Below are 23,898 nucleotides of genomic sequence, written 5' to 3' on the forward strand. Positions count from 1 at the left end.
ACATCCACTGGACAGACACCTTTGACCATTGCACCTCGTCTCGCAGTTTTTTCAGTGTCTTACTCAGGAGCATAGTGTTTTTAAGATGCCAAGTTAATTTAAAATATCTTGATCTTATGAGATTGTGTGATCTGTGTTCCGCAACTGCTTTCGGGCCCTTGAATAATGTATGACGTGCGAGTAAGGGCAGCAGGTGGACTTTCTGGTGCCGTCCTAGGTTAAGATGGTGCCCCCATAGGGAGTTGGTGCCCTACGCAGACTGCAAAGTCTGCTTAGAGGGAGCGGCGGTACTGAATGAAAGTCTAGTAACCATTTGCAGAGTTGCCACCAATGTAGAGCGTAACAAATCAATAACTTACGAAGTCCTATTTAATTTAGAGTCCTGCTTTAAGGGCAGTTCACACTGAATTCACACAGCTGTTCAACTGTTTCCCTATGTATGAGCTAGATCTTTGACCGTTGAGCATCGTCTTGCTGTTTCTTCAGTGTCTTGTACAAGAGCAGCACAGTTTTTTAGATATTTTTAGGTGTTTTATTTTAAAAGAACTTTAATTTTTTTTAAATGTGCTCTGCTCTATTTGTGGCACAGCATCTAGCTTTTTTTTTAAAGCTCAAGGATGCGTTCGGTTTAAAAGGCCACTTAAAAGGTACCTCGTACCTGCTTATATGTAGACAGTAGACAGCGACGCAGCTTAATAGGTTTTGAAACAGAGCCATTGTTAGTATGTATCACCTACCCCTTTGGTCTAAACTGTTTGCAAACATGACCCTCAATACCCATTCGCTGCATTCTTCTTAAATCGAAAACAATTGTTTTACACACTATTTTGACTCTTTATAACATCCATTGCTCTTTCTTCACACTCTCAAAGCTGAATGACCTCCCCATCCTGTATATGATAGAGTAAATAAACCCCTGACACAAAACAACAGGTGCAACAAGACCTCACATGCTGATCTGAGATCAGTTGGCCAATGCACAACCAAAATGTATGAAAGGAAACATGACAGATTTCGATTCAACAATTACAGACACAAAAGTCAAACCTCGCCAAGAATGTCTTACCTGGGACGATGGAGACAGTGTCCTTCTCCCAGGACACCACACTGACGTACTCCTGCACAGCAGAGGGGATGAGGCACTTGAAGACGGCCACGTTGCCCCGCATGGACCTTTGGTCCGCCACGCGAACCGTGTAGGGTTCCCTGAACACTGTTTGTGATAAGGTAGGAGAGAAACAGAGGTTGGGATTGTAAATTTTGTTCATGGTACATCATTGCTGTTGTAAACTCGTTTAGAGCACTTAATATTGCATTTTGAGAAAGAGTAGGAAATCACTTTTGTAAATAGGTGCTTGGAGAGTTCAGGAAGTGGGCTTTTTTGTAAATCACCCTGGCCAAGGTTACAAACAGCGTTGAGTGGATCACCCCGCACAGCCCCTGGAGCTGTCAAAAACATTTTCCCCCACAGAAGGGACCCTCTCTGCACATGACAACCGTAGCAACCCTTACGCAAAATCATTAGAGGAGAAGAGCTTGGAAACAGTGGAGATCGAAAACGTTATTTACAGCCAAGGAGATCCTCCTACAGGAAAGGGCGACAGGGGAGCACGAGCTGATAAAGCAGGCGCCATATTTCATTTTAATTTCAGGGACTCAATTTGTTTTCTGTCTTTCATCAACATCTATTTACTTACGGATTTTAATTTCTGCCTGGTTTCTATGGGGAGGTAATGCGAGACTCAGAGCAAGGGCATTTCATTCACAAACATGACGGCGCAAATTTGATCACACAGTAGAAGGATGTATTCAGGGAACTCTGTGGGTTTTGCAATTGGGTTCGCAGCCAATACAACTCTGCTGCTTTTATACCCCATTGGAAAAGAGAGCGATCATAAGAATTCATGAAATGTTGCAATCACCCGCAGTCGCACTCTGAGGCCACCCCCCTCCCCATCTCTCTTTCACTCGCTACCTCTATTATAATTAAAGCCTGGCTTGCAGGCGAATTTCCTTGGTCATTAATAATGGCTTCTGCCAGGTGCCAGTGTCACCACAGAGGACTGAATCTGTGTCCTTGTCTGATAGTGAAGTCTTGAATCATTGAGTCCAGCGATAGACTGCATCTCTTTATTTCTTCCTTTCTGCAAATTTTTTCTTCTTAATCAGTATTTTCGTCTTGCTTTAACTTTAAAACAAGATACATTTACATGAAAAAAAAGCTAAATAAATAGACAAATACATAAATAAATAAATGATACACAAACACACACACACACACACACATATATATATATATATATATATATATATATATATATATATATATATATATATAAAGAATGTTATTTTATATACATTTTTTCTATATTTTATATCTTTTATATTTATCTGTGTTATTTTAAATATAAATCTAACTAATTTTGGGAAAGGTTTGTGCTTAAAACAAAAGCGAATGAAAGAAACATTATATTATGCATTCTGAGATGATATTCTTCTCACCACATTTGTACAGAACGGTTATCTGAGTGACCGTAGATTTGTCATTTCGAATCAGTCTGGTCATTCTCTGTTGACCTCTCTCATCAACAAGGTGTTTCCATCCACAGAACTGCCACTCACTGGATGTTTTTTATTTATTGGCACCATTCGGAGTAAACTCTGTTGTGTGTGAAAATTCCAGGAGATCAGCAGAGAATGGTCAGACTGGTTCGAAATGACAAAGTCTACAGTAACTCAGATAACCACTCTGTACAATTGTGGTGAGAAGAATATCAACTCATGCTATTCTGAGATGCGGGTTGGCCCTTTTTTGGCGGCACGAGGGGGACCTACACAATATTAGGCAGGTGGTTTTAATGTTGTAGCTGATAGGTGTGTGTGTTTATATAAATAAATGTAAAAAATGTATGTAATTTTAACAGTAAAAGACTAAAAATGCTAAAGAAATAAAATGTTAATAGATTAACGAATATTAACTGTAAAATATAGAGTACAATTTTTTTGTATATATTTTAAAGACAATATAGTAGTTTTTAGTAGAATACAATAACAAAATGTTGTAAACAAAAAAAAAATATATATATATATATATATATATATATATATATATATATATATATATATATATATTTATTTTTATTTTATTTTTTATGTAAAAGTATGATTTTCCTGTATAATTAATGCTAAAATTTACATTATGATTAATATGAGATTACATGTACTTTTTACAGTAAATTATTGTTAAAATTACAGTAAAAATAAATCTTATTTTAATATTAGTTATGTACATTGTGATGTTCTGTTTTATATTTAAAAGGGTGCTTCTACTAAATACTGAACAAAGGGTCTGAATACTTAGGACCATGTGATATTTCAGTTTTTCTTTTTTAATAAATGTGCAAAAATGTCAACAATTCTGTGTTTTTCTGTCAATATGGGGTGCTGTGTGTACAATAATGAGGAAAAAATATGAACTTAAATGATTTTAGCAAATGGCTGCAATATAACAAAGAGTGAAAAATTTAAGGGGGTCTGAATACTTTCCGTACCCACTGTAATTGTATAAAACACATTTTTTTTTTTTTATTGAAATGGATGACTTGGACTGAATAATATAGAAAAGCAGTCAATAAGTGCCCATCATAGGTGGGAACTCCTTCAATACTTTTTAAAAATAATCCCGGTGTGACACCTCAAGAAGTTGGTTGAGAAAATGTCAAGAGTTCATGTCTGCAAATTCAAGGCAAAGGGTGACTACTTTGAAGATGCTAAAATATAAAACAGTTTTGATTTATTTCGGATTTTGTTTAGTCACAATATAATTCCCATAGTTCCATTTATGTTATTTCATAATTTTGATGACTTCACTATAATTCTAAAATGTGAAGAAAAAAATGATAATAAAGAATGAGTGTTTCAAAACTTTGACCAGTAGTGTATATATAAACGTTATCGGTGTGTATGAATATATGTAAATGAAAGACATCCAAGTAAGTTCAACCTGGCTGTGTATATTTGGCCTGTGTTAACTAACCATCTTCTTAATGATGCAGATGAGATTTGAATCAATAGAACAAATCAATAGAACTCCCTATTACACCCTGGACTCCATAGTCTACAAATAATAATTATAATGATTTATTCAGTCATTGATTGACTGTGAGTCCAGGGCCTTATTGAATTTCTAAAGATAAACTAACTCAAACTGGCTCTATTAGCTAGTTTCATTTTCACCTCAAATGCAACCTGAATGGAAACCAATGTACTGCACCTGGCAGTGGAATGCTGTTTTACAGCATAAACAAGACAAAATATCTTCAAGAAAAGGCTTCAATAATGCATGCATAAAATTCAGACGTATTTGCCGACAACAATAGAAGATAGCATTTTTATGGGTAAATGATTCTCTATCTTCATTAGAATGTTACTGATGCTTATATATACTACACTCATCTGTTGCTTAGAAACGGACTGAAACATGGGCTGACGCTCTCTCTCTCTCTCTCTTTCTCTCTCTGCTTTCTCGCGCACCAGGAGGACTGAGTCCTGTATCACTCTCTTTTAAATAATTAACTCGAGAGAAACCAAATACTGCATTTACTTATTCATGATGTAAGACATATAAAAAGGGAAACAAGAAATGAATAGAATAAGAATGAGCCAGTGAATAATGCTTGTTAATGTAATGGAGAAAAAAAAGAACATGACCTATTAGGAGGCAGGATCCTTGAGAAATATAGGGCTGAGAAAGAAAGGAAGTGTGAGTGTGTGCAACAGCGCACCTGTCACGCTCACAGCACAAGGTCTGTGTTAAACCCTCAACCTGACCTTAAATAAACTCAAGCAACTTTATAGAACAGACTGTATTACTCTGAGACACAATACCAAGAGCAAGTTAAAAAGCAAACCTTTTGATGTAAGTGTTTTATCAAATTCTGTCATAATTTTCTCACCTTCATGTCATCCCAAACCTGTTTGACTTGCTTTCTTATGCAGATCGAAAAAGGAGATATTTCAATTAATAACAATAACAGCTGATAGTGACACAATAAAGCTTAAAAAAGATCCAAATGTAGTCTATGCAATTCATGTGTTATATTCCAAGTCTTCTGAAGACATCTGATAGGTTTTAATGAGAAACAGACCAAACTTTAAGTATTTTTCAGTGATGTCCAAGAAGCATGTTCACAGCGGCTTGTGAGTTTATGTAAGAACAGTAGGAGGTCGAGAATTATGACAGAATTTTCATTTGGGGTGAACTATTCCTTTAATATAAGTAAATCTTTACATGTGCTAAAATTTAATTTAAAGGGGTCATATTTGTTTTTGTTTTTTATTATTATTATTTAAATGTTAGTCAGTGTTTTTTGTGTGTTTCACAAATTTAATATTTATTTATTGATTGATTTGTTTTTTAACCTTTTTCCTCTCTCTGCCCCTTTTCTGTTGCTGTACCTTTAAGACTTCTATGTAAATGCTCTCTTTGCATATAAAATGAGAAACCATGCTTTTCTACTTTAAGACATGTGCTGCAGGTTTGCCGTAGGACGCTAAATGGTTTTTACTGCCACAAAACTCTCAGATTTGCAAGATAATCCCCAAATTTGAAGTACACACTGTTAAGGTCAACCTAAAATGATCAGGGACCTTGTTAAAAATAAACTTAAGCCACTTTTTTATATTGTCGGGATCCTTTGGTAGAATAAGCAGAGCTGTTGGTGCTACACAGAGACAGGAACAGCACAAAGACTGCCGTTCTTTCCCACATTTTACTCTTAGTATAAATTATTCTAGTGTTAAGGAGGTTTACCTTTTTACCTCACTGTGACAAGTTTCTGAAGACAGAATAGGTATCATTGTAGCGAAAAAGTGAATGATCATGTATTGACCTCCCTGATGTCAGAGAGTTGCAAAAATGAAGAATAAGCTGATTTTGTAGCTTAGTTGAATACGTGATCTTTGCTTTACAAGTTATTTCTATTCTGAGATATGTGTATTATATCATAAGTCACATTAGTGAGAAAACATCTGCTCAGAACATAAACAAAGCTATTGGCAAAAGGAGGGGAATGACTATGACGTATGACGTCTAGTTTAGTCTGATTATTGTGGCTTGGATAGCAGCACGACTGTAACGTACTGTATACACTGGTGTCTAAGGATATGGGAATATAGGTATACAAATCATTGCCATGAAGAGTTGACCATGTAAAATGGTAAATGAAAAATTAACAGTGAATGCAAGGTGGAACACACACACTCATATGAAGCCCTCATAGGGAGATTTTCATAAATGTAGAGCTATCCACACAGGTGCCCGTGCTATTGTTGGCACAGGATCAGCATGCAGGAGAGTGGGTGAGAAAAGAGGAGGAGGGAGATGGGGAGAGAGAGATAGCGAGAGAGTGAGAGAGAGAGAGAGAGAGAGAGAGAAGCATGAGGTGGTGGTGGTGGGGGGGTCATACAGTGAACTGTCTGCGGTCATCATTCTCCAATTCCACCTGAAACACTTGACACCACACCCTGTCCTGTACCCATGGTAACCCCTCAGTGTCAGGAGTTTTTGGCTCTTGATGCAGCCCTAGTGTTGCGTTCCTCAGGGCTCTGTGTGGGTTGCTAGGTCCACCAGCATTTTTGCAGCATCTCAGCACTTAACTGATTAATTAGTGTAATTATTTGAAGCGAAAGTCACCCTCGTCCTGTCGCTGGCTGGTAGGTAATTCATTCCATCCTCTGAGACTTTAATGTTAATGCGGGTAAGGTGGAAAAAGTAGCATGGACTGTACTCACCTTATTTCATCAGAATAATCATCAAAAGGATTTTTTACTCATCCGTCATTTATTTAAAAAATAAAAAAGAGCAAAAATGTTAGTTACAGTGAGGTAGTGTTGTGTTGGGTGTAATCAGATTACAAAGTAATTACGAAATGTAATATAGTTACTTTTAAGTTAAAAAGTAGTATACACATTACATTTTAAATTTTTGTAATCAGATTACAGTTATTACATTCAAGTACGTTACTGTACTGTAAAAAAATGGTTGATTCAACTCATATTTAGTGCCTTTTTTGAGTTTGAGTTTGCATGGATTTAATCTGATAAATTTCTCATAAATTAAAAAGTAATCTGAACTGAATTAATGTAGTTTCAGTGTATTTAGCTGAACTTTGTCAGTTTATTTAGCTGAACTTTAATAGGATGTGGTAGTTTACAGAACATTAAGGCCTGCCATTGTAAAGTTAGCATTCAATGAACCTGATTTAAATGTCAGGTCATCCCTACAAGTTTTGCACCGCTGGATGAACTATTCTTGAAGGACAGAGGCTACAGGTATATTAACTTGATGTGGAGGCACATTGATGTCAACACTTAACACAAAGACCTCAGTAATGGTGATACTCAACAATCATCATTCAGTAAAAGATGAGCTCTTAAAATCACCAACCAACTATAAATCAGTAGTAATGAAAAAAACAACAACAGTGGCACAAATAAAGTCGGCAAATAGCAAAATAATAAGCTTATAAAACTAACCTCATTATTTATTCATTCTGCAATGCATACTGGGAGCTGGCAATTCTTTGTTTGTCTAGACAATTTTGTTAAAGGAACAGTTCACCCAAAAATGAAAATTTGCTGATAATTCACTCAGCCTCGGGCCATCCAAGATGTATCTGTGTTTCTTTCTTCATCAAAACAGAATTTAAGATTTTTAGTGTTTTCATTTCAGGCCTTCTCCTCTGAACAATGCAAGTGAAAGTACTTCATTTTTTTATGGTCCAAAATGCATATTTAGGGTGCATCAAAATAATCCACATGACTCCAGTCGACAAATAAAGTTCTTCTGAACCCAAACGATTGATTATTTTTAGAAACAAAACAATAATTATATACTTTTTAACTACAAATGTTCACTTCAGTACATCTCTGTGACGTGCACTCATGAGAGGGAAAGTATATAAGAATTGTTTTGTTTGGGTTCAGAAGAACTGTAGTTGTCCACTGGAGTTGTGTGGATTATTTTGATGCACCCTAATTATGCATTTTGGACCATAAAAAAATGAAATACTTTCACTTTCATTGTTTAGAGGAGGAGGCCTGAAATTAAACGTGCAGCATTGAGTGTATGACTAGTTTGTAACATTTAACAAAAAGGAAATACAACATTATTTTGAATTGGCTGTGCAAAACGTGTTTTAGAAAGTAACTTAAAAGTTAATTTATTAGTTATGTGATTACTTCTCAATGAAGTAATCAGATTACTATTTTTAGATAAGTAATTATTAACTTGTATTGGATTACTTTTTGAGAAATGTACTTAACACTGCAGTGAGGCAATTTTAATAGGAGTGAATGGGGCCAGTGAATAAACATTAAAATACACACCGTTTCAAAATTTGTGCCACAAACATAAACATTATACGTGTTAACATGATTTTAGCGTGATGAAATCACTTACTAATCTTATATATGTAGATGACTACAATATTACGATATTACAATATCCAATGTTACAAATTCTTTATTATGAAGACGTAGTGCCGGTAAACCCTGTAATCTAGTAAATGCCGCAATGAAGATAAATACCTGATTTTATCATACCACTGAAATAATGTTAAAACATATCATGTTTTCACAATGAGAACCAACTATTCCTTTAAAGGGGCACTCGGTCATTTGTATGCATGTTGTCTTGTACTTACAGTGACACCTAAGGGTGTGGATCCAGAATCATTCAAACACATTAGATTTGCAAGTTATCCATGACATTGTAGAAATTTACTATTCAGTCAATCATGATTAATTTGTATTATTAATTAGATAATTAATTAATCAGTTACTCAGATTAAGTGAGCTGTATTCGGCTGGTCATGTTATTTTTATTAATTTATTTTTTTATGAGGAAAAAAATACTGACCTGCATCTTTAAAGCTTATGTCATTTATAAAGGTGTGATATCTACAGAGTTCTTGATGAGGTAATTTATGGTACATTTTTGTGTGTGTGTGTGTGTGTGTGTGTGTGTGTGTGTGTGTGATGGAAGATGGAAACTCTAGCTTAGAGGACAGATGGCGACTGGGAGACAGGAGGGACACTGGCACCGGGACTGCACAGGCTGGCATAAGTGTGTGTGAGTGTGTATGTGTGTGTGTATGAGTGTGTGTGTGTGTGTGTGTGTGTGTGTGTGTGTGTGTGTGTGTGTGTGTGTGTGTGTGTGTGTGTGTGTGTGAAAGGAGGTGTATGGATATCCCTCGCTGTTGCTGGGCGGCCAGCCCCGCTCACGAGCAGAGACCTTGGCACAGAGTGGGAGGGTCAGTCAGCCAACTGTCTGTAGCGCCATGCGCCCGTCTGTGCGCTGCTTTTTAAAGCACCAGGTCAACAGGCCGACCACTGGGACATCCATTTGGCACTTACATTCTTATTTAGGTTAGCAATATGGCGAGTGCTACTTCTGCTGTTACTGCAGATGTTAAATTCAGAATGCACATTTCACCTGTACTGTCACGTGCCTCCCCTCTGCCACTGTGTCTGCGTTGACTGTGCTCTTTTCTCTTAACAACATGGTGTAGCACACAGTTCTGATGGAATGCAATGCCATTGAAGTCTTGAATAAAAGTGTGTACATAATGATATGGGTAGATAATTGATTATTTGTCCAAAGTGATTTACAATCAACTTATTATACTGACAAACCACCCTGGAATAACTAGGAGTTCAATGCATAGTTCAACCAAAAGTAAAAATTATGTCATTATTTACTTACTCTCATGTTGTTCCAAGCCCCAGTGTGTTTCAGTTTTCAGTGGAACAAAAAATGAACGGCTGTGACTACAAGATCACTGAGGCAGTGTGCTGAATCAAATTTCCCTTGATCTTTTGATATATGTTGATATAGCCATTGTAATATAAAAACATACTGTAAGTTTCAGAACTCAAAACTTTGCAAAAACAGTATTTGTTAAAACAAAGCTGCCAAAAAGACTCATTCTCTACTTCCTCCGATTGTGATGTCACACTGTGGTAGACATTTGTATCTGACTGCCTCCACGACAACACATCAATGCCTACTTTACCTTATCACTTCAGCAGCCACCTGTAGCAGTAAACAGTCAGATGTCAAGAAGTAACAAGTACTTGAAAGTATCATAACAATGGCCGTTTACTGTCAAGTCTTAAAGGCGAAGCAGCACCAAAACAGAGAGATTCTGACAGAGGGTCAGAATGAGGATGAAAAATTATCATGTTTTACAAATATATTACTGTTTTTTTGAGCTATAACTTTACTAATATTATAAGTGATCCTCAAGGAAGATTAAAAAAAACAAAACAATTAAGGCATGTCATGAGCCCTACAATAGCTCACTGGAGGGGAAGGTTTTCAGTGAATAACAACTTTAATTTTTATTTTAGTTTCTCACACAAAACTATTGTATGGCTTAAGAAGACTCTGAATATACCACACATATATTCTTTTTCTGCAGAATAAAGAAAGCCATTTGGTTCATTATCATACAAAATGAGGGTGAATAAATAATAGCAGAACTTTCATCAAGTTGCCTTTAAGGGCACAAATAGGGGCAAAATAGCTTGTAGCTCGTTCTGAACAGGGCTTGAAACAAAAGCCTTATAGTTGCCATTTCTATGAAGTTACAGTGGATGGATGGATGGATGGACGGACGGACAGACAGACAGACAGACAGACTCACCTGCTTTGACATGGATGCTAGGGCTGCGGATCTTGCCGGCCTGGTTCTCGGCAGTGCAGAAGTAGTCGTTATCGTGAATGAAGCTGTTGAAGGCAGAGGGGGAGAAGGGGTAGAGCTGCAGCGTGCCATTGGCGTGAACGTGGCGGATGTGTGGCACGTCGTAGATGTCGTCGCCCGTGGCAAGGTACCAGCGGAGGACGGCATGGGGGGCGCCACCCGCAGGACAGGGCAGGGACACCCCCACTGAGCTGGAGAAGGTCACTCTCTGCAGGGAAGCATTCACAAAGTACAGCCGCGTCGAGACCACATCCTCGCTGTGCACTGGAAGAGAGACAAGACGGCCAGTCACAAACTTTTATTCTCTTACCAACATCAACACCTCAACGGGTAAGGGAAATCCTATGTTATGACAAGTATAAGACACAAGGGTCGATGATAAATTGCTTTCATTCAGGTTTCATTTATGAAGTTTTCAGTAAAAGTTTTGGGTAACACTTTATAATAATGGTCCATCATTAATAGGTAACTATGCATGTATTAATGCAGTATTAATGAGTAGTACAACATTAACACTTTAGTAACTACTAATAACTAATATGGAAACATGATTAACTAATCGGTAAGTAATAGCGAACTGATGACTGAGGGAATTCACTGTTCAATAGGCAATCAATAATTACTGAATTAGATTTTCCTCATTAATAACTATTAACTAACAATGGCTAATTTAAAATAACGAATTCATTACTTATCATAAAATTAACATGTGACTAAAATGTGAATGATTATGTTTTTATTGTGAGCATGATCATGAAATGTGCCTTCAGAGAAACATGCGCCTCATGTGTGTTCTTTGCTGGAATTTATTTATGAACATAACAGCTCTCTAAATCATGGCTACAGTGTCTTGTAGAGTATCACAGTCTGCTTACAGATAGATGTATGTGCCCAACATGTGTATTCCTTGGAATATCTCTTCTGTTCATTACAGATTATTAACTTTGGCAGGTTTGATATTGCTGGAGTTCTTTTTAAAATAATTTTGGTAACCCATCAGTAATGAGTCAAGTGTTACCACTTAAACATTAAGGAATTACTAATTATTTCAAAGTGAGGGCCATGGTAACGCATTATTAATTAATGAATGCACACTTGAATATACACTTATAGATATATAAAACATTTTATTAGTTAGTTTCTGGTTCATCAATTTTTTAATCCAAAAAGGGTTCACCATATTAATAAAATTCACAGGAATGTTCAAATATTAAATTATTGGTCTACTGAAACAGGCTTAATTCATGGTGATTTATTACTTTATTAAATTTGGTCCCCATCAATCCTGAATATGTGGTTACATCTTTGACTATGATAATCTTGCATACACTGTAGCCTTGATTTAGTGACCTGTTACATTCATAAATGAATTCCCACAAAGAACCAATGCATAATCATGTTCACAATAAAAACAATCATTCAGACACATGTTAATGTTTTGATTAGTAATTAATTAGTAGTTATTTTAAATTAGCCATTGTTAGTGAATAGTTCTCCATGAGGCAGATCAAATTCAGTAATTATTGATTATCTAACAGTGAACTACCTCAGCCCTCAGTTCGCTATTACTTACTGATTGGATAATCATGTTTTTCTATATTAGTTAATAGTAGTAACTAAAGTGTTAATGTTGTACTACTCATTTGTCCTGTATTAATTCCTTCCCATTAATGATGGACCATTATTCTAAAGTGTTACCAAGTTTTGATTTAATATCAGGTGGTACAACCATCAAGGAAAAAAAGTGTCATCATAAACGTGCTCACGTCTTATTTAAAAAAAAATAATAATTTAAATATGAATTAAATTTGTTTTATTATTAATAAATATCATAAGATTCTGGATGGTTCTGGTTGGGCTATTTGACACTGAAAAACCTGAAGTAACTTTGCTATGTCATGAAAGAGTCAAATTATGTAATATTTTCAGAGACTTATTGATCTTGACACAGTTCACTAACATGCACAGTCATAATCGAGCTTCTTCTTTTTTTTAGTAGTCAAGCTATAGTCTTTATCTGTTTGTCCAAGTATACATGATGCAATGTGTAATCGATTATTTTAAGGAATGACAATACATATGGTAGTATATTACATAACTCGCATTAAATCTGTCTTTTGTAGCGCAAAACGCAGCGGTCAGTTGTGGTCCAATTAACATGTATAATGTACATGCTGGATGAAGCAAAGCTACAATCTCATTAAGTAGGTCTGTTGGTCTGATATTGTGACGGTCGGACTAAAGCTTTTACAATAAATATTAAAATATGAGTTACTGTTTTAGTCTGACTGAAATCAAACTTTTAAAGTAATGTAAATATACTGACAGTCATGATGTATGTGATATAATGTCCTGTTTTATGGTTTTTCTGTTGGTTGCACAGCCATTATTTTGGACTCTTATTTTCCATTGACCCACCAAAAAAAAATACATGTTCCTTTGGGTAACTCTCCTTTGACTGGCATACTTTGAAAACCACATCATAAAAGAAGCATTGTGTAGCACTGTAGCAAACCTCCAAAACACGTGGAGGGCCTGCCCTGCCTCTCATCTGATTAGATTATCCCCGAAACGTTCCCATTGTGTCAGCACAACACAATTCAAATTTAGAAATCAATCACAGCGTTGGTGAAATTATGTAACCAAGAACTTTCCTTTTTCAGATTATTTATAAAAAAAAAAGTTTTTGCCTTTTTCCAAGTGCAGCCCTCACAATCTACAATATATGTGGAAGCTAAGGTAAGTTAACTCAATGCTAAATAGTTTGTTGATTTGATTCAAATGGTGTTTGATATGAAATTACTCTAAAAACATGCTTTGTAAAACTGAAAATGCTGCAATTTTACACCCACATGCTACTTAATTGTGCAGTAACACAGAAGTAAACGAAACAGAACAAGATGCAGACAACAGCAAGGCTACCAAACAAAAGCCAGCACAGCAGGTCTACAGCAAGAGAGGATCTTAAAAGGATAGTTCACTCAAAAAGGCAAATTCTTTCACAATTTACTCACACTCATGTGATTTAAACTTATATGAGTTTCTTTCTTATGTTAAACACAAAACAAGATGTTTTAATAACCATCACATACTGCGTTCACAAGAGATTTTGCATTGTTTTTAATATTACAAATCTCATAGAGCTCATGAATGCACAACAGATGTAAAGATTTTCACTGAAAAATAACTTGAATGTTGGGTTGTTTCTCACCAAAACCACACCATAGGCCTTGAGAAGACTTGAATATGACCCATTAGTCACATGGCAATGTTTTTATGAAACTTTGTCCTTTTTTAAGTGAAGCACTATACATTGCCATTGTATTGAAAAGACAGATAAAGATATTCATTCAAACATCTCCTTTTGTCTTCTGCATAAGTCATATAGGTTTCGAACAACATGAGGGTGAGCCAATTATGACAGGATTTTCAATTTTGACTATTCCTTTATCTATTCATTGTCCATATGTATGCCATCTGATAGGAGAATAAATAGGTAATTGAACCACCGCTATGTATCTACAAACCTCTCTGACAGCTAATGTGGATCAGACATTCATCTGTTCTTGGTATATTAACAAACTTGAACTGAGGAAAAAAAAAGTGACTGTTGCGTAAATTATCATGCATGCTAATTTAGCAGCGTCGCTAATGATGTCCTTCAAAGGCAGCATTATAGCGATTTAGCATTCTGGCGTCTCTATTATCTGCCGGCTCTGTTACGGATTACATGGTTTCTGCTGGGATGGCTCTGTATCTTTTTGTATTCTGAGAATTGCTTAGCTCAGCTCTGGCTCCGAGCCAAGGGAGACACAAACCCAAAGCAAGAGAATTTTCTTCTAAGGCAATTACATTTAATTAATGCCCCCACTAGGTTTGTGTCAACAATGCCTGGATTAACCCCCATTCTTGTGATTCTCATTATGTTGCAAATAATAATAGGACATGCTACCTTTGCATTAAAGCCATGGGGGTGCTATAGATAGATAAACTATACTGCCCTACAAAGCCAAATCACAGTAACTATGCCATCACTGAAACAAAAAAAATGGCTTAAAAGCATTTTGATTGCCCACACTTACACATTCTGTTTTCTCCAACCAGTCTCATGATTAATCATATTGGTAGTACGAGAAGACAAAATCGTAAGAAATTGTAAGTTGAAATAAGGTTGGCTCATACAAGCGTATTTTTCTCGTACTCCCATCGAGAAAAATAAATGAACAAACAATGTTATATATATTTTTTAAGTTTAACCCCTAAACCAAACATAAAACTAACCATTAAGTCTAATTCCAACCAAAACCTTAAACCTAACCATGATTTTAATTGGAAAATAACTTAAGTGTACCAGGGAAGACAGAAAACACTGGGAGTTTGGAACTGGTTATTGACATACATCAGTCATTTGTATTGCATAAATAAATATGGAATGATTAATCAAATTTGTTCACTGATGATTCTTTTCTTAAAATTAAGTGTTGGATAGGAGGCTAGTTTAACATTCTGTGACGTTCTGTAATGATGTTGCTGGCGCTGGCAATGACAAAGACGATGATGATCGAGTAAATAACCCAAGTGCAAATTTATTCCAACGTGTAATCCAAAAACCCTAACTACAAACGTGAATGAAACATAAACATGAACTTGACTTAGACATTAACTTGGCTTGACATAAACTAGAATTGACATGAACTTGGACTCACATAGTAACATCAACAAAAATCTATATCTGACAATGGAAAAATGAAAACATGAGGCTTAAATACATGAACAAGGGAGAACAGATGAGAAAGATAACCAATAAACACTGAGAACTCTAAACAAGATAACAAGACAATCAACCAATGAAAACAAATGGAGGGAAACATAAAATCACATGACAAGGGAATCACTTGACATGACACAGGAACTAGAAACTTCAAAATAAAAGACATGAAAAACATGAACCAACAAAATACACATGACACTAAGGGGTGGCTCCAGACGTCACAAAACATGTGCATAAACTCAAAGTTCTGTAGGGAGCTGGGGGTTGGGGGTCTTAAAGCATGTCTTGGCAAGACAATGCACGGAGCATGGGATCAGGGCAACATCTGTGGAAGGTGGTGCAATGAGAGACTCGAGGGGCAGAGCTTTGAGACTTGAGGGGCGGAGCCATGGAGGGTATAGCCATGAGAGACTTGAAGGGTGACACCATGGAACTTGATGCCCGGAGAGTAGCTGACGACTCGAAGGACCATGGTGGAGCCGGAGGTTCAGAGAACCGAGGTAGTGCCCAAGGCTCGACGGACCGAGGTGGAGCTGGAGGATCAGAGGAAAGAGGCAGAGCCGGTGGGTCTGAGGACCAAGGCAGAGCCGTAGGGAAGGAGGTCCCTGGTGGAGCCGTAGGCTCGGATTGACAAAGCATAGCTGTGGAATTGGAGAGCTCAGGTGGAGCCAGGTGACCGACTGACCAAGGCGGAGCTGGAGGGACCCCACTGAAGCCGATTAGCCGAAGGACCACGGTGGAGATGAAGGGACATAGAGCCAATGAGAGACTGAGGATTTGTAGAACCAAGGTGGAGTCCAGGGCTCGGAGCGTCTAGGCAAATTCGAAGGGTCAGAAGTTCCTCTTGTCTGTTCCTGAGGAAGCATCCATAGGGTGGGTACAAGGGTGGGAACCATCTCCAGATCCAATAGCTCACCTGTGGCTTTGACATGGTGTGGAACAGACTCAGGCATGGCTGTGACATGGCATGGAGCAGGCTCAGGCGTTGCTGTGACATGGCATGGAGTAGGCTGAGGCATTGCTGTGACATGGCATGGAGCAGGCTGAGGCGTTGCTGTGACATGGCATGGAGTAGGCTGGTATTTTAGAAGGCGGAGCCACGAGAGGCTCGAGGGGCAAAACTGTAGAAGGCAGAGTCGTTGGAGGCTAGAAGGGCGAAGCTGTGGAAGACGGAGCTGTGGTAGGCTCAAGGGGCAAAGCCGTGGAAGGCAGAGCCGTGGGAGGCTCGAGGGGTAAAGATGTGGAAGGCGGAGATGTGGGAGGCTCAAGGGGAATAAATGGGAGTCTTGGATAAATGGGAAATGGCCTCTATGGTTGTGAGCATGGGCAGAGACTCGGGAACGACCTCTGTGGTCATAAACACTGGCAGAGACTTGGAGACAACCTTTGTGGTCGTGAGCAAGGGCAGAGACTCGGGATGACCTCTGTGGTCATGAGCATGGGAAGAAACTCGGGAATGATCTCTGTAGTCGTGAACACTGGCAGAGACTTGGGAATGACCTCTGTGGTCATAAACACTGGCTGAGACTCGGAGATGACCTCCGTGGTCATGAGCATGGGCAGAGACTCGGGAATGACCTCTGTGGTCGTGAGCATGGGAGGAGACTCAGGAATGACCTCCGTGGTTGTGAACATGGGAAGAGACTTGGGAATGACCTCTGTAGTCGTGGGCATGGGCAGAGACTTGCAAACAGAAGCCTTTCTTCTCCTCCTTCGGGTGGCCGAAGTTGGCAATGCTGGCTCTGGGACGGACGAGGCTGGTAATGCTAGCTTTGGGATGGACAAGGCTTCCAGCTTGTTACCCGTGGCAGGCGTAGGCGCTGGCTCATTAACCATCTCCCCTACGGTGAATGGTGAACCACTTATCAGTAGGGCAAAGTCGATATACAGAGCAAGGCCATCGGCACACCGACCGTCATGCATCAGGGAGGAAACCAGATCATTCAGCCCAAAACTGAAACAGTCCTTGAGGGCCACCTCATTAAAATACACCCAGCAGGCCAGAGCGCAGAATTCCTCCACATAATCCTCCAGGGGACGACTCCCCTGGCGTAGACGGAACAGCTGAACTACTGGGTTCATTTTGTGTCGGTCAGGTATTATTCTGTAAAGTTGCTGACGCTGGCAATGACAAAGACAATGATGACGATGATGTGTGATGAACCCAAGTGCAGTTTATTATAAATTGTGATATTCAGAAATCCTAAATCTAAACGTGTACAAAACCAAAAAATGAACTTGACATGACTTGACTTGACTAGACTTTACTAGACTTGACTAGACCATAGAACCAACAACGATACAAACACAGAGAACACATGGAGATTTTGAGTTAAAAAAGTTACATTTAAAAAAAGTTTAAAAGAGTTACATTTTGATCTGTTTCTCACCCATACCTATTGCTTTTGAAGATATGGATTTAACAACTAAAGTCTTTTGGATTACTTCTATGTTTCCTTTTTGTGATTTTTGTAGCTACAAAGGTCTGATCACCATTAATTTGTGAAGACCTACAGAGCAGAGATAGTCTTCTAAAAATTGTTGTTTGTGTTCTGCTGAAGAAAGAAAGTCAGTAAAGCGAGTAAATAATGTTAATTTTTAGGTGAACTATCCCTTTATGTGTCCTGAAAATAATTTCACAATGCCATCATGCAAAATATAATTTAATATAGTTGTATTTTATTTTATTTTTTTCATTTGGGGTTAAATATGACCAGGACATTTTCTTGACAGGTTTCGTGAGAATCACTCACTCATTTCAATGGCCTATTAGCGAAACAAAGCACAATAATAATATTTATTTGCTATATAAAAAAAACATGCAAAACATAAATAGAATGGAAAAACATGAAAAAAGTGATGATAGAGAATTGAAAGACTGAGATTAGAGATAAACCCTTTACTGGGTAAGGTGGGGGGTTTGAATTCCCTCTCTCCTTCTCTCACTCCATCCATCACTCTCACTCTCTCTCTCTCTCTCTCTCTCTCTCTCTCTCTTTATATTCACAAAAAACATGAAGGGATATGTTATGTGATTGGAATTTGTACGCCAGACGCAGAGAGTTAAATCCATATAATCTCCTTTCACATTTAACACACACAGAGCCTTCCTGGTCTGATAATCGCAGCACGGTGGATGGCCTCTATTGGTTCCCATCTCACTCTGGTCTGTGGGGCATGAGGGGGCATGAGCCAATACAAGACCAAGTCTAGAGTCAGGAGAGGTGGGGAGTAAGTTAAGTGGGGGACAGAGCGAGTGGTGAGGTGGCACCAGGACTAAGGTCACAGGTTCTAGATAAATGAAGACAATGCTCTTCTTCATTGTTCACACTTTGGGTGAACTTGAATATGAATTTGCCAGATTACATTAATACAAAGTATAGACTAAACTGTGCAGTGGGGTCTGATCCCAATGCGCTGCCAGAGGTGTACTGACAAAACATAGGGTTTCGAGCCAGAAAAGAACCTCTGGGATTCAGCTTTAGAGTTTAACAGCAGAGATCCCTGACATGCATAAAATGGAGCAGTCCCTGGCTGCCGTCAGATTTAAAGTGCTATCTGGGACGAGTACAATCTATCCTGGTGTCAAATATAACTCCAAGAGACCTTTTCAGAACCACGGACAGTGACCGAGAGTGGTTCCTAAACACATTTCAGCACTGTAGACAGTTCCAATCCCCTTTCTGTGGAAACACAACTTAAAACTGAGCGTAAACAAACATTGGTTAATCTTTAATAGCTCCTTTAAAATTTTACATTTACATTGATGGATAAATAAAAACGACAAACACCCTCTGTGCGATGCCACCAAATATAGATAACTAAAGAAAGACTGCATGACAACACATCATTTTGAGGTCTGTTGTAGACCTTTTTCAGATCTGGACAAAACACACAGAGACTGGAAAGTATGGTCATGATCATATTTGAATGGGATGGAAAACAGGTCAGCTGGTTGGTCCCCCTGCCCCCACCCTTTTGCCTTTACAGATTATAGCCTAAAGCATAACCCCCTATAATAAAGATTGCAATATCTATAATCTCACAGTGGGGTTCTGGGTAAGGGGTTGTGGTTCCAGGAGGGTGATGATGGTGGGGGAGTCTGAAATAAGGGAGGGAGAAAGAGGAAAGTATGCTTATCCTTAACACCAGTTGGTGTTGCTATCGGGGTGCTACAGGTGTACAAAGATCTACATCTTAGTCCAGGAAACTATAATAACTTATCCTTTAATAACTGACAGTAAATGCCCACTGTTATGATTGGCTCTCTGCTCTTGACCGACCTGCTCTCTAATTATTATCTCACTGCTCACCGCTACTGGGCGGGGCTACGGAAGTGAGAAGGTACAGTAGGTGTTGATGTGGTGTTGTGTAGGCGGTAAGATGCTAATGTCTACCACAATGTGGAGGAAATAGAGAACGAGTCATTTGGCAGCTTGGTTTAAAAACAATGCTCTTTTTGCAGTGAGGAGGAAGTTTTGAGTTCTGAAACGTACAGTATTATTTGATAGTACAATGGCCTCTTATATGTTAAAATGTCAAGGAAAATTTGATACACCTTTAATATGATTGGCTGGCTTGGTATGGGCATGCTTTTTTTTTTTTTTATCAGGACGCCAAGAAAACAAAGTCGTGTTTACGAGGTACTGGAGTGATACAATGAGGAAGAACTAATCACTGAATTTGAAAATGTTTGTCAAGTTAGTGATATCAATTTTTCTTTAAGGATCCTCAGAGTTACTGCGTTTGAGGCACTTAGTAGCAAATTAACTAGATTTCTATGAGCAGAACTGTGTATTAAGATTTGATTTCTGAGTTATACGTGATATAATTTGTGCTTATTAAGTTGGATTCTAATAGCACATGAAGGCATAATTTTTCTATACAACTGCTGTGCCAATATATAAATACATTTCTTCCGCACTGGTTTATTATTGTGGCATAGTCAATTACAGATAAACACGCCCCTAAATGGCATGTTCGCTTTACATGTCAGCTATTCACTTCCTGCCAATTGGGTGATTCTTGACCAGAATAAACTGCCCTTATGCTGTTAGTCAAAGATTCGGCTACAGAAAATATCAGATAAACAGGAAGGTCTACCCTAAGTGTCACACTGAACACATTTTTACATTTACATTTATGCATTTGGCAGACGCTTTTATCCAAAGCGACTTACAGTGCACTTATTACAGGGACAATCCCCCCAGAGCAACCTGGAGTTAAGGGCCTTGCTCAAGGGCCCAGCAGTGTCATTTTGGTGGTACTGGGGCTTGAACCCCCGACCTTCTGGTCAGTAACCCTAAGCCTCAACCACTGAGCCACCATTTTTCCACCTGTCTGCGCTATTTCTCAATTGTTTTTCTATGTAAACATGTGCTAGGTGGATGTCTTTAACTGTTGTTGCACAAATCACTGTTTTTTAGCCTTATTTTTCAGACACCATTGTCAAGTTAAAAAGAAGTTCAGCTAATAAAAACACATCTTGACACACTTATGTTTAGCAAAAAACAGCCATAATAATATGATATATTAATATTATTTTCCACTTTCAATGAGTTCAATGAGAACCAATATCATTCCTGATCATAACTACATAATATTCATTCATTTTCAGGATTTTAACCCTTTAAATGCCAGTTTGTTTACAGAATGCCACTATTGTTATTTACACACCCACACAACATTTTCAATACACATATCCAAAACACACTCTGACATCCATACCAACACTCCCACACAATTTTAGCTCTATCTTTTATTCAATTGGCCTGCAGTGCTCTGTACTACAACAAACAGAAAAATAGGGAAAAAGCATGTATTAGCTCCATAGGCTAAACATGAGAAAAATGGCGCCATCTGGCGGAAAATACAAATTTTTTAAAGGGGTCATATAATGCCATTTTTGTACAAGTTAATATGAATCTTTAGGGTATAAATGAAAACTTTGTAATATACTTTTATTAAAAATTCTCATTAGTATTTTAAGAAAACACTAATTTTACCTGCTCAAAAACAGCTCTGTTTTCAGCACTGCCGTTCAGAGCATATGACTTTAAATGATAATGAGCTTTGGTCACCCCGCCCCTCCGTTCTGGAGTTATTCTCCGTATAACTGTTTTTTTGACATTACTTCTTAATCAGTAACATACAAGTAAACCAGGTGTAACTTAGTGTTACCATGTTAACTGTAACACCTACGTACACAGTTTTTAATAACACAATAACCATAACGCGTTGTTCATTATAAACGTGGGATTATGAATTATATTGAGAACGTCGTAACATTATGGAAAACATGCCGTAATGTACCCTGAGTGTAAACATTAGCCACATTCATTGTGAAGCATGCAAGCGATTTGCAAAGATTAATATAAAGGTTAATAAAACGTTACACTTCTTCTGGAGGTGCAGAGGGAATATAAATAGTTGGTACCGAATCTTTTTTCAGCAGCAGCTTCTTAGCAAAACCAGCTTTCTACTGACCCTCGTTTATAAAGCAGTCTGGTGAAAAATGATTCGCGCAAACATGAACGCATTGACATTGCTCGTGGGGAATATTCCCATCGTAAACAAAACTCAGCCACTGCGTCTTCAGCGGTTCAGATTTAGGAACATCAAAATGACTGCTGTGTTCGTTATTACACCGAAGAACAGAACACCACAATCGCTAGGCGCCATTCTGCTCCAGTGTATCAACAATGATGACGGACTATGATTGACAGCTCGCTCACGAGCGAGGGCGGGTCTGTGTTGAAACACTGCTGTCAATCAACAATCCTGGGAGGGGCGTCCGACCGTGTGACGTCACATGGTCGAACGGCTCGATTTGAGGCAGGGGAAAATATATAAGGAGATTAAACCAAAAACACTGGATGGATTTTTATCATAATAGGATGTTTGTGTACAGGCACAGCCAACACACATTTCAGTACAATCAACTTGAAAACGTGCATGTACCATTATATGACCCCTTTAAATGTTGAAGCGAGGGCTCTGGATATCTGAGTATCATAGAACACATGATTGTATGCTTTGATGGCACTGGGATCAAATGTTGCCGTTTTAATGGGTTTCAATGGGGACATTTTTGTCCTTAAGGTCCTGAGTGTAACTATATTGTGTGCACAGTGTATTATAGATTTATTATAGGACCTGAGGTTGAAATATCAAAATTCCCCAAACAATACACACCTTCGGCATAATGAATGCTGTTGCCACACAGCCAAAATTATCGAAAAAACAAAAATTAAAAAGACAAAGTTTTCCCGAAGGTCGCACAAGGGTTAAAAAACAAACACACAGCAGGACACACACAAAGCATGCAACTGTCCTAGACGGGACCTTGTATGTCTGGGGACAGTTTTTGAGGGGTTTAGGTCATTTTAGGGTGTCTTAAGAAGAGGGGAAAGATAGGGCAATGGCAATGATAACCCAGTTTCATCTCCCTTTGTTCTGAGATGACTTCCGTGCAAGGGCTAACATAGCCCTGCAGCTCCTTGCCATTCTCGCTAGTCGCTACCATATGCCAAACAAGGAGAAATTCTTGAAATGCTGAATTGCTCCATTAATGGTGACTGTTTTGTCTTGATCTATGGTCTGACTCTTAAGATGGAAAAAGAATTCTCCACCCACTTCCTCAAAACAAACAAGCAAAAAAAACAAATCCTGCTTAAAAATTATTTTGCTAATCATTTCTTGTCATTTCTCCATTCTTTTCACAATTTTCCACATTAATCTCTCCATTTTCCTCCATCTCAGCTTCTCCTTTATGTAGTTCCTCATACTTGCGTGAATTCAAACACATTTGTACAACATATACATACAAATATACATTTTTTTTTGTGTACAGTCAGAATAAAAATGTTGTATGAATGTGCATTTCAGATAAGCTAGGCTATTGCCAATGGTGAATTGCTTGGCATAATGCAGCTCTCTTATTCTCTCATCTGCATTTGCTTTGACACACACTCTCTCTCTCTCTCTCTCTCTCACATGCACACACATGGATCTTCACACCCCGTCCCAAAAGATATCCACACACACAAGCAAAGGAAATGTACTATCTCTCTTTCTATCACTCTCTCTCTCTCTCTCTCTCTCTCTCTCTCTCTCTCTCTCTCACCTACATAAACATTTCTAAAAAATATATAGATTTTTGGGATGCACAACTGTTTTAGAGCAACAAAAACAACAGCACAACTCAATCTTCCATTTGCCTCCGAGCCTCCCAATTAATTTATTCGTAGACTGTTCAAGTGCCATTTCCGCTGTCAAATCTGTCTGTATCGCACTATAATGCTGCTATATATTTTAACAGCTTCCAGTGTCATAATGTTTTCTACCACCTTTTAAAATGAC

At 38.1% G+C, this 23,898-nt stretch overlaps 1 protein-coding gene across 1 annotated transcript in view; it reads right to left on the reverse strand.

Moving 5' to 3' along the window:
- The window catches only part of LOC127632067 (cell adhesion molecule DSCAML1-like), a 175,145-nt gene that overhangs the window by 145,199 nt on the left and 6,048 nt on the right, over positions 1–23,898 (reverse strand). Inside the window, exons 2-3 of the mRNA XM_052110544.1 lie at positions 10,710–11,030; positions 1,067–1,213 (exon numbers count right to left, since the gene is read on the reverse strand). Coding sequence (XP_051966504.1) covers positions 1,067–1,213; positions 10,710–11,030 — 468 coding nt within the window. The remainder of the gene's footprint in view (positions 1–1,066; positions 1,214–10,709; positions 11,031–23,898) is intronic.

This window comes from Xyrauchen texanus, chromosome 38 (genome assembly GCF_025860055.1).
Source record: "Xyrauchen texanus isolate HMW12.3.18 chromosome 38, RBS_HiC_50CHRs, whole genome shotgun sequence".
Classification (NCBI taxonomy): Eukaryota; Metazoa; Chordata; class Actinopteri; order Cypriniformes; family Catostomidae; genus Xyrauchen; species Xyrauchen texanus.